This window comes from Mytilus trossulus, unplaced genomic scaffold, assembly GCF_036588685.1.
Source record: "Mytilus trossulus isolate FHL-02 unplaced genomic scaffold, PNRI_Mtr1.1.1.hap1 h1tg000085l___fragment_1__unscaffolded, whole genome shotgun sequence".
Taxonomy (NCBI): Eukaryota; Metazoa; Mollusca; class Bivalvia; order Mytilida; family Mytilidae; genus Mytilus; species Mytilus trossulus.
In genome coordinates this window covers 154,381-165,948 of record NW_026963295.1, presented here as the reverse complement: position 1 = coordinate 165,948, position 11,568 = coordinate 154,381, and the positions used below count along the sequence as shown (strand labels likewise).

The 11,568-nt window shown below is 30.1% G+C and overlaps 1 protein-coding gene across 2 annotated transcripts; it reads left to right on the top strand.

The window, feature by feature from the left end:
* The first annotated feature begins 970 nt into the window (after positions 1-970).
* LOC134699727 (uncharacterized) lies at positions 971-10,696 on the top strand. Of its 2 annotated transcripts, XM_063561155.1 has the most exons (7): positions 973-1,033; positions 3,972-4,056; positions 4,584-4,904; positions 5,908-6,023; positions 7,028-7,214; positions 8,305-8,437; positions 10,161-10,696. In XM_063561155.1, exons 2-7 carry the CDS (start codon positions 3,987-3,989, stop codon positions 10,267-10,269), a joined length of 936 nt encoding a protein of 311 aa, XP_063417225.1. In that variant the 5' UTR covers positions 973-1,033; positions 3,972-3,986; the 3' UTR covers positions 10,270-10,696. The 2 variants fall into 2 exon arrangements, with proteins under 2 accessions (XP_063417226.1, XP_063417225.1); XM_063561156.1 differs by lacking the exon at positions 3,972-4,056 and having other exon boundaries at positions 971-1,033.
* The last annotated feature ends 872 nt before the right edge of the window (positions 10,697-11,568 follow it).

Genomic DNA, 11,568 nt, shown 5'->3' with positions numbered 1-11,568 from the left:
TAATTGTTGAGTTTAAACAAAACGGAGAGAGATCTGTTTTTAAATGCTTTAACCAAGAAGAATCAATAATATGATTTAGCTCTATTTATAAATATATGTATATTTATTTGACCTTCACTTTTTTATACTGGATGTTTTGATAAATAAACGATATACACATGCAGCAAAACGTCTTTGAACATGATGTGATCATGAGTGTAAATAATAGAATGTCAATCTAACTGAAAATTTCAAAACTTTAAGTCCAATTTTATATAGTTTTTAGTAAACAACACTGTTGAAGAAAGTGTTAGGTTGTTTATATTCATACATTAATTTGATATGTTTTTAGTATATGTTTAAGCGTAGTACTTACTCTAAAAAAAAATGTATATTGTATATTACATGTATTATTGCTAAATATTCAGAGAATCTTTCGTCAATTTATATTTCCAATTTGATGTATAACATTTATACTACAGATTGAAACATAACTGAACTAGCTCAAAGTCTTTTTATAGCATTTTGTTTTTAACATTTTCAAAGCATTTGATGTGTTCTATTCTTTTTTTGAAATGAATGAAATAACCCTTCTTATAATGTTGGACCCAAGTGCATCTTAAAATATATATATTTATCTAAACAGCATTAACGAATCGATCATGTTTACAAACATATCTCCAGTTGGCTGTAAACATATTTTTGCTTTATGCGTTTAAATATTAAATAAAGTATTTGATTTAGAAAAAAAAACAACATTCAACACTGTTTACTAACATTGATTTATTAATAGAATTATCAACCAGTTGTCACGAGATTTTCAATTATCCGTAAAAATTTAAAGGACGGGACAATTTTGGATCATATCCAAGTTTTTACGTAAACTATACATAAATGAAACAAAAATACAAAGTATATCGTCTTCCCTTGCTAAGTGATCACGTGTTTTATTGACGTTCTACTCTGGTTAAAGTCCAATTGAAAATTTTCATTTCATACTTTTAAGTAAAAGCTCAACTTTGTTAGTAAACAACAGTCAATTTATTCTTAAGTGGTATGTTGTTTATATTTTATACTTAATTTCAATAAATTCAATTTAAATTTGCTAAGTCTTATAATTACTCCGTTAGTTTTTGTAATGTGTTCACTTTGAAAAAAATAGGCTGATATTTTTTCAGTCAACTTATATTTTCTTTTTGGTATTGGTAAAATGCATGTTAATTTTTGACATTCAGTTATACTGTAATACATTCATAACATGATAATAATCATTAATGTTTACTTACATAGTGTTTGTTGTTTGAATCATATCAAATTCATTCCAAAACCTTGTCTTTAATGATAAAGGCGTGTAGGCATTTGGTGACTTGTGCCTATATTAAATTATAACACATTTGAGGGAAGAACAGCTATTGTGATGATAACTATTCTTAATAGTTATATCTATATTATATCATTTAATATATACCCATTAGACTCGTAAAAAAATAAGAATAAAAATGACTTCGGTTTAGACAAAGCATTGCCCTACATATGCCAGGAAAAATCGGAACAGCAATACATATCAGCTCTGTTTACAATAAAAAAAAAAGAAATATTTAACATGTTATGAACAATGTTTACCGTAATTTTGTTATTTATTCGTTTGATGTGTTTGAGCTACTGACTTTGCCTTTTGATTAGAAACTTTCCGTTTTGAATTTTTCTTGGAGTTCAGTGTTTAAACTTTTTGTGATTTTACTTTTTTGATAGATAACTGACCCTATTTTGTCTTTTATCGTGGGTGATCGATTATCTAAAGATATCACTGTTTTCCTACTTTGATCATGATAGCACTTATTGCTTTATTACAAACATCAATAATTTAAGTAAAAGATAAACACCACAACATCATCTTTTGCTAGCAATTGTTAAACGTTGGTAAATATTGGATAAAGCAGAGAAAGCCTAGTATATCAGTAACGCTTGAATTGAAGTGTTTGGTGTAGACGTGGAGTTGAATTAATCAATAAATGCAATTATCATTTGTTTGTTTGATTTTTGTTTTTTTCGGAAATAAATTTTAATATCCTACAAAAGTGTAATTAGTGAGACTGCATGTAAATGCTTAATATCCTCTTGTTTGTTTTCCCCAAATGGTTTTAATACTTTTCATTGTTTACCATGTTTACTAACATTGGTTTAAAATAGAATGCACCATGTGGAAATGATTCATCAGAATTTAAATGGAAAACTTTAAATCATATCCAAGTTGTTTACTTAAATAAATAATGAATGAAATGAAATGAAAGTACAGAAGAGCTCGTCTTCTATCATTAAGTAACTTCCCTATGGCCAAAGTCAATTTATAAGTTTTCACAAACTATTAGCTCAAAGTTCAATATTTTAGTAAACAAACGTGGTAGATTGGTAATAGTTCATACTTTTTTTACTATATGTGTCTAAGTTCAGTTACTACTCTACTGGTTTTTCAAAGGCTGTATATTCGTGAAATTTGCAGTGAACTTCTTTTTTTATTTGAAATATACTTTCAGTCACAAGATTGAATAATGACAATTCAATACTTGTTCAAATCACTTGATAAATTGTCAGAGAAGAAAATAACACTCACTGAATAAAAGTGGGGAAAACGTTTTGTTATACATGTTTTAGTCGTTTAATTGATCACTTGGTGCTTTTCGCCCCTTTTTTTATTGCATATGTCACTTCTTATAATGCTGCTGTTATTTATTGATATATTTAAACTATAATCGTCAATATTTACTTACAATACTTTATAAATAGACTCAGAGTCATACTATAATTGGATCATTGCCAAATTCTTTTTATTTCCTTGTAGTCTTTTGTGAATGAATGTAGTTATTTAAGGATTTACACCACATAAGTGGGACAGCTTAGCTTTTATCATAAAAAAACGTCTGTATTTTGCCGATGTCGATACACTTTTAAAAGTAAAAAGACTGTCCCAGGTTAGGTGGAGGGTTTGGATCCCGCCACATCATCTATGTATGTGCCTGTCCCAAATCAGGAGCCTGCAATCAGTAGTTGTCGTTTGTTTATGTGTTACATATTTATTTTTGTTCATTTATTTTACATATATAAGGCCGTTAGTTTTTCTCGTTTGAATTGTTTGAATTTGTCTTATCGGGGCCTTTTATAGCTGACTATGCGGTATGGGCTTTGCTCATTGTTGAAGGCCGTACGGTGACCTATAGTTGTTAATGTTTGTGTCATTTTGGTCTTTTGTGGATAGTTGTCTCATTAGCAATCACACCACATCTTCTTCTTAATATGAACTCAGAGGAAAATCGAATTGGAGAATCCGTAATTACATGGCAAAATCAAATGACAATTCGCATCAAAAAGGATTGGACGAGAAATGTTACAGTGCTTGTCTATCATTGATTATTACCGAATTATGTCCTATTTTACACTTATTTCTCGTAATAATGAATGAAGTAATTACTGGTTCCTTCAAGAACCGCTATTCAAATTCAAATTACAACATCAAGTATGATAAATAGTGAAGAAAAAATCACAATTATGATAGAAATAAGATAAGATGTAAATATAATCCATACGAATATAATAATACAAAAGTATCTACAAACCTTATGATTTGAAGTATCTTTGAAAGACAATGGAAAAAAGAAAGAAAATAAGAGTTTATTAAAGTTAAAAATAATTCAGAATCTGCAATCCATCAAAATGTCCGGAAAAAAATGATGAAAAACTCTGGTTGTGACTGTAATACGAGTAAGATGTTTAGCTGGCTATACAACTAGGTTTCATCTACTATTTTCTACGTAAGAAAAAAGCCAATACAAAGTTAGGAATATGACTGTTGTCATCCATTCATTTTATGTTTTTGAGATGTTGATTTTGCAATTTGATTGTGAGGACTTACCTCCGTGTTCAGTATTTAACATTCTCCCAGGTTATTCCATGCACCTATTGATAAGTATGATGCATTATATTTTTCTGTTTTGCAGCTTATTTCACAAAACATGATTATCGGTATGATATACATGTATTTATTGTATGCCCTGGTGTGTTCCTCTGTGACAAGCACATCAGGTAAGCAAAGTCCTGTTTTAGTTGGCAGTGTCTGAAACTTTATATTATAAAAAAATAAGATTTGCATTATACAAAACATAGATACATTGTGTACCGGAATCAATTACATTTCTTTGCCTTGTCCACACCACCATCTATGTTATGATTAAAGCCTGTTACAGCTACTTATATTTTCCATTGTTCAAGGTTGTAAGAGAAATATAACTGTTGATCTGAATTTTATTTGAAATATTTTTTATCGTTTAAAAATGAATCGCATCTCTTCCCTTCTAATATAAAACTGATAACTGAGGACAGGAATGTTCATCATATTGAAAAATAAAACAAAAAATAAAGTAATATACTGCTACGCTCGTCGATTATACAACATCGTATGATCGTATCTATCAGTTATAACATATTACGTTTTGGTTGTATAATATCCGTATCGGCAGCTTCAGTGTTATATAATGAGAACATTCATGTTAATTTCTTAAAGTCTTCTTAGCCTAAAGGATTAATTCTATTTACCAAATGGATCCTTTCAGGTGAAACACTTTCATGGAAATTGGACACAGTACCAGCGGTTTTTGGAGAAGATGTTCAATTATCATGCTTCATTTCTAACTATACAAGTAGGGCAAATATGAACCGAAGATGGTCGATTCGAAGAAACATTCATGGAATTACATTGAACGGTATATCAAGATATCCATATAAATATAGTGAGCATATGGATAAGAAGATTGGTGTATCAACGTTACGAATTCACAATTTTAGCTTACATGACGTAAATATCATTTACGAATGTGCATATGGGTTTTTGATTGACAGAAAGATGCTCATACTATCTAAATTCAAATTTGAAAGTGAGTTTATCAATTTTACTAAACCACATACATTTCTTGACTGTATTCACATATATTTATTCGTAGATTTTCGTATACGATCTTAATGCTTAGATATTTTACACATTTATGACAATAAAAATGTACAGTCCGAGTCCTATGCTAGTTAATAGTGCACATTTCTTTTCTAGTTAAAACTTTAATTATTGTAAAAGAGGGACGAAAGATACCAAAGGGACAGTCAAACTCGTAAATCTAAAACAAACTGACAACGCCATGGCTAAAAATGAAAAAGACAAACAGAAAAACAATAGTTATGTAACTGTCAGAAAACGGAGTTTCTTATCGAAATTATTGAACCAATGTGACTTCTCTTGAACTGAATTTCAATGTGCGTATTGTTATGCGTTTACTTTTCTACATTGGTTAGAAGTATAGGGGGAGGGTTGAGATCTCACAAACATATTTAACCCCGCCGCATTTTTGCGCCTGTCCCAAGTCAGGAGCCTCTGGCCTTTGTTAGTCTTGTGTTATTTTAATTTTAGTTTCTTGTGTACAATTTGGAATTTAGTATGGCGTTCATTATCACTGAACTAGTATATATTTGTTTAGAGGCCAGCTGAAGGACGCCTCCGGGTGCGGGAATTTCTTGCTACATTGAAGACCTGTTGGTGACCTTCTGCTGGTTTTTTTTTTTTTGGTCGGGTTGTTGTCTCTTTGACACATTCCCCATTTCCATTCTTAATTTTATGCATATATGTTACGACTAATATATAACATAAAGTCAACAAATAATGTGATGCTCCTTGATTGTTTATTGCAGGCTAATTAACAATTAACTTTCATATCTTGTCAAAGTGGAGCACGTAAAAAAGGGAATTTTCAGTGGCCATGATTTTTTTATGTATAGATTTTCCATGCGTTGAACATTTTTACACTTTTCGTGGCACCGATATATTACTATAATTATTTACAATAATTTTTTTTTTATAAATGTAACAATTTGTACTCTCTCATTATCAAGAACATCCTCAAAGTCTTCTGAAAGCAACAGTTGAGACCGACACAGAATGTACTTGCAGAGGAAATGTTACCTTAGAAAATGTTTTTCCTCAACCATATTGTAAATCTACTTTGAATGTGAGTAAATGAAAATTTATTAAAAATGATAGAAAGAATACAATATTAATATTGTTTTCACCAAATTAGGGCCAAAGCAGGGAATGTAGCAAATAAACAATATTAATATGAACAGTTCCACAATTAACAATCTGAAAAATAGAGATGTTAACTGTATTATAATATTATATTATCATTCAATAAATAGTAATTAATATTGACACAATTGCATAAGGTAACTGTATTTTGACTATTAAATATTTCAATTTGCAGAGTAATTTTTCGGAGAAATCTATATTTAAAATACAGAACCCACACATTTTTCTATGAGGTATACTGCAAAGAACATAAAACAAAGGATATTATGACTAATCTCCAGTAAGCACCAATGCAATAGTCGATGTTTATGATTTACTTTATCATATCATTTGAGTATGTATAAAAAGTAAAATCACAAAAATACTGAACTAAGAGAAAATCAATTCGGAAAGTCCATAATCACATGGCAAAATCAAATAACAAAACACATGAAAAACGAATGGACAATTTCCTGACTAGTCCAAATAATTATGACGTCTTGAAAGGCTATTATAATTTTTTTCTTTGACGCCTTATATCCTTTCAAGACGTCATAATTATTTGGACTAATTCCTGACTTGATACAGGCATTTTCAAATGTAGAAAAAGGTGGATTTAACCTGGTTCTATAGCGCTAACCCTCTCACTTTAATGACAGTCTCATCAAACTCCCTTATATTCACATTGATGCGTTATTTACAGACACAATGAATAAAATAGTCAAAATATGGGTACATCAGTCATCATCGTATAACAATTTTAAAAGGAACAATTTAACAGAACACAAAAACATCTGCTATCTACGAACACATTGATTGATTTAACCTTCATCTATCCTTAGCGAAAACCTTAATTTGAAAGTCACTTCTCGCATAGACGAGACAGAAAGAGAGATATTTATTATTTACGAAAATAAACTAAAACAATAAAGTGTATCATTCTTTCAGAAAAAGGACGTAACGTTACCATATTTTCAAGTTAACACAGAAAAACGTGGGTTATTTTTTACTACTGATATTAAGCTGGTCTATACACATAGAGACGATGTTGAAATGGGAAAATGGATTGTTGTTTGTGATGTAGGGAGTAAACGGATTGTTGTAATTAACGAAACGATGAACTGTACTTTAAACGGTATGATTGTCTTAATATATATACATTTACATAGATAATGTATCCTTTAAACCCTGCAAGAGTTTAATCAAAACAAAGATATAAGAAATTTATATTCGGCAATAGTTATTCCAGATATAAATGTTAATGACATTCTTTACATTATGTTTAAATGAACAAATACAAAATATTACAATTATGTAATATCCGTATACTCCAGTTGAGTCCTTTATGGAAACAACTACTTATAAATGTATAATATAGTTCAAGCTTTTAAAAAGATTATTTGATTAATGCATTCCATTTATTTCGCTTAAAATCATCTAAAAGTATCGTTCCGTTAAACCTTTTAACTCAAAACAGTTTTGTGTATTTCAATAACATGAATAAATAAAAAATACCCGACTGCGATGAACATTTAAAACGGAAAGACCCTATTCAAATGTTAAAATATTAAACACATTAAACGAGTTATTAACAACTGTCACATTCCGATCTTGATATAGGCATTTTCATATTTAGAAAATGGTGGATTAATATAAAAAAAAAAGATGTGATATCATTGTTTAATGAGATAACTCTTTACAAGAGACCACAATGACACAGACATTAACACTTATAGTTCACCGTACGGCTTTTAACAATGAACAAAGCCCATTTCGCACAGTCAGCTATAAAAGGCCCCGAAATGACAATGTCAAACAAATCAAACGAGAAAAACTAAGTGCCTTATTTATGTACAAAAAAATGAACGAAAACAAAAATGTAACACAAAACCAAACGACAACCACTGAATTACAGGCTCCTGACTTGGGACAGGCACATACCTACAGAATGTTGCGGGGTTAAACATGTTAGCGGGATCCCAACCCTTACCTGGGACAGTGGTATAACAATACGACATAAGAACGAACTAACTCATCAAATGGAAAAAAAATACAGCAGGACGCATACACTTGGTTTCATAACTATTGCATAAACAATGACACATTTAATTATATTAACAACAATGTGTGATGAACACATATAGGCGCAAGAGGTAAAACAAATTAAGAAAATAATTGGGTACAGCAGTCTACAATGAGTAACAACCTTAATCTTGTACTTGTAGGTACAATGGAAACCAGAATTGATATACAACGAGTAGCTGGAATTCTTTCTGTTTGCTTTTTGATGTCTATTCCATTTATGTGTTTAATGTACGTTCTCTCTAAGAACAACAACACGAAATTATTAGCACTCCTGTAAGTATTTTTCTTTAACTACCAATTTGTATTTATCAGAAGCGTCAATGAAATAACGACCGCAGAACACTAACTGTAATTAAGAAATATTAATTTTGGCAAATATGTCTTACATATCCGACTTATTTTATCATATTAATTTGTTTGTACGGTCGTCACTGGTGTGTCTTGTGTTGATGTACTGCGCGTTTTGCCTTTTAAGCTTGCATCTTTAATAATTCTCAAATCCGGCATCATTATATAACTTTCAATAACCCTGCTTTTCATAACATTTCCCTTTACCTTGTACAATTAGCATTCATAATTACCCAAAGTGTAACGCTTTCTAAAAATGAGATGGTCAACACTGTGAATTTATCTGTCTTCGTAAGTACCAATTTTTGAGCATTAATAGACACTGTGGCTATCTAACGTCGTTGTTATGTTGAGTTTTACTCACAATAGAAAATTTAGGGTACGTGTTGTGTAGAATTTCGTTTAGTTATGAGTATTGTATACTAGAAGCTTTTTTCTTTCATTCATTTTTTTTTTCATTGGATTGGCAGTTCGTTTTTGCTGACAGATTTGAGAGACCTGTGATATTTTTAAGACCTTTTTTAATTAATTATCAGGTTACAAAATACAAATTCGTCATTAAGGTTGACCAATTTCTGAAGAATTCCTTTAAATACACTAAGGGTTGCGGTGGTTATCATACATAACATTTGTATCATCTGTATATATAGATACATATACATGTGTATTATATGTTATTTATGTCTCAGACAGGGTTTATATCTTGACATTCCCGATTTCAGATTTTTATCAGAGCATATAATCTATTAGCCAGGAATATCCCATTATACCCTCTTTGAGACCTGAAAAAATATATATAGTATGGATTATGTCAGTCTTACTATTTTTCAAGTGCAGAAATTTTTAAAACATTCCCGATCCAACATGCTTATTTATGTTATGATGATCGTGTATTACTATTTTAAGTAGTCTATCTAAATGCAATCTTTTTCACAATTTCTTTCCGTTTTAGAGTTCAAGTGTGTGTTTGTTTATATGTGTGTTAAGTTTTGATTTGCAACTCAAATATTGAATTAATAATGACACTTTAAAAAAAAATAATAAGTATGTCAAGTTTTAGTTGCGTGATTTTGTATTAAAAATGTATTATTTACTGAAGCACGTCATTATATCACCAGATGCTAACCTCTGACATTCCTTAGTGTATAGCATTCGACTACGTCACATAGTTACAGATTTTTAATTCGAGGTTCCAATTTCGGATAAAAACGTCGTATATACCCCGGCAGCTTCCTGAATAAATACTGACATTTCTGTGTTGTTATCCCATTATATTACAAAACTCGACACATTTATAATCCGTCATATAAAAGCTTATATGGCTTTGTTTTGGGTGTTGAAACATTAGAGTCATTTTTTAATTGATATTATTTTGTAATTGGGAGATAATCGAATATGAGTCATGGTCCAACGTCTTTAAAAAAGAGTGATATATATGTATGATAGTTTCAAAATGTAAAGAAATAATTGAAAAATGTCAAATATTCTGAACGTCACTACTATGCATTTGAGAAATACAAAAATGTATGCGTAAAAATTTAAATAATATTTTGCAAAACCAAAATCATAATAATTCATTCATACAATATATATGTGTTTTGGGTACTTAACAAGACACAACGTGTTAATAAATTTGTTTATTTTTCAGACATAATTGCTATCAGAAGAAGAGGCAAGGGCCAAAAGATTCATTAAAACAACACCGGAAGACAGACGAAGAAATGGCATTACAAAATGATGTAGAAGGGGTAACATGATGAATTCCAGGATAAATTAGCAAATGATATTCTTCAATGGAAATCCAATTTCTATAAATCTGCTATGATTTACTTATTCATACATGTATATTGATTGTCGTGAATCAGTAAAATTGCAGTCGTGGAGTTTGAATTCGATTTTAAAAATTGTCTAAAGATAGAACAAAGTATTGACATACTTTGCTTCAACATTACCGTTCTAATTTAAGCAAATATCCGTGGACATTCTCCTTATGTACCCTTAAGTTGACTTTCGTTGTAAAATGTATAGGCTTATGATCAATTTTAAGGTAGTTTGAATACTGTTATGTTTCTAATATGTTATGTTTTGTTGTAATGTGTATACTTGTAAAGGTATATTGTTGTTGTACTACAAAGTTATGATTGAGAGAGTTTAAGTATATTTTTGGAAGAACTTATGTTTATATTTCTGTTATTGATGATTTTGTAATCTTATCGCCTGTTTAGATGTATTCAACAAATATCGGCGATAATTTTAGAGAGTAAACCTAAGACGAGATATAAGACCGTGAAATGGCTACTACACATATTTTCAATCATTTAAAAACATAGTATTGATATTTATTAATAATTTATTATTTGAATCAAATGTGCAATAAATGAAAAAAAACTCAACATTACCAGACTTATACATTTGTACGATTCAATTTTTAATTTTCACTTATTTTCAAATCAACAATAGGAGATGTGGCAAGATGAGTGGGTGCATGTTACTAAGGGTAACTGTAGTCTTTAACAATCAACAAAACCAAAGTCGGTAAGGACGCTACAAATAGACCCCAAAAGGATCAAAATGTTAAACATTTTAAAGGATTTTTAACGATTTTTTATACAAGAACATAATATAGACGAAAAAAATAATACGATAATCATCAAATGAAAATCACCACTGATTTACAAGCTGATTGGCATGGATAGCCACACACCAAATTTAGCAAGCTTAAAAATATTGCCTTGGACGGTGATTAGACAGCACAACAATATAACATGCTACAAAACCAGTTCAAAAGGGTTTGGCACATAAGGTTAATGTAGTACAAAACAAACAAATACACTTGAAAGACAAAAAAACGATCTGAGAGTTCTACCATTCAATAAAAGCCTATCACCAAAAAAAAAACCCAATAACAAATACTAAACAAAATTTTCAAGACCAAAAAAAAAGAATATTCAGAAAGTACAGCAGAAAGCTTCTTTAACCGTATAGCAATACACACTCACTAATGATTTATTGTAAATAATCGATGATTATGCCGATGGAAGCAATGCGAGTATTAG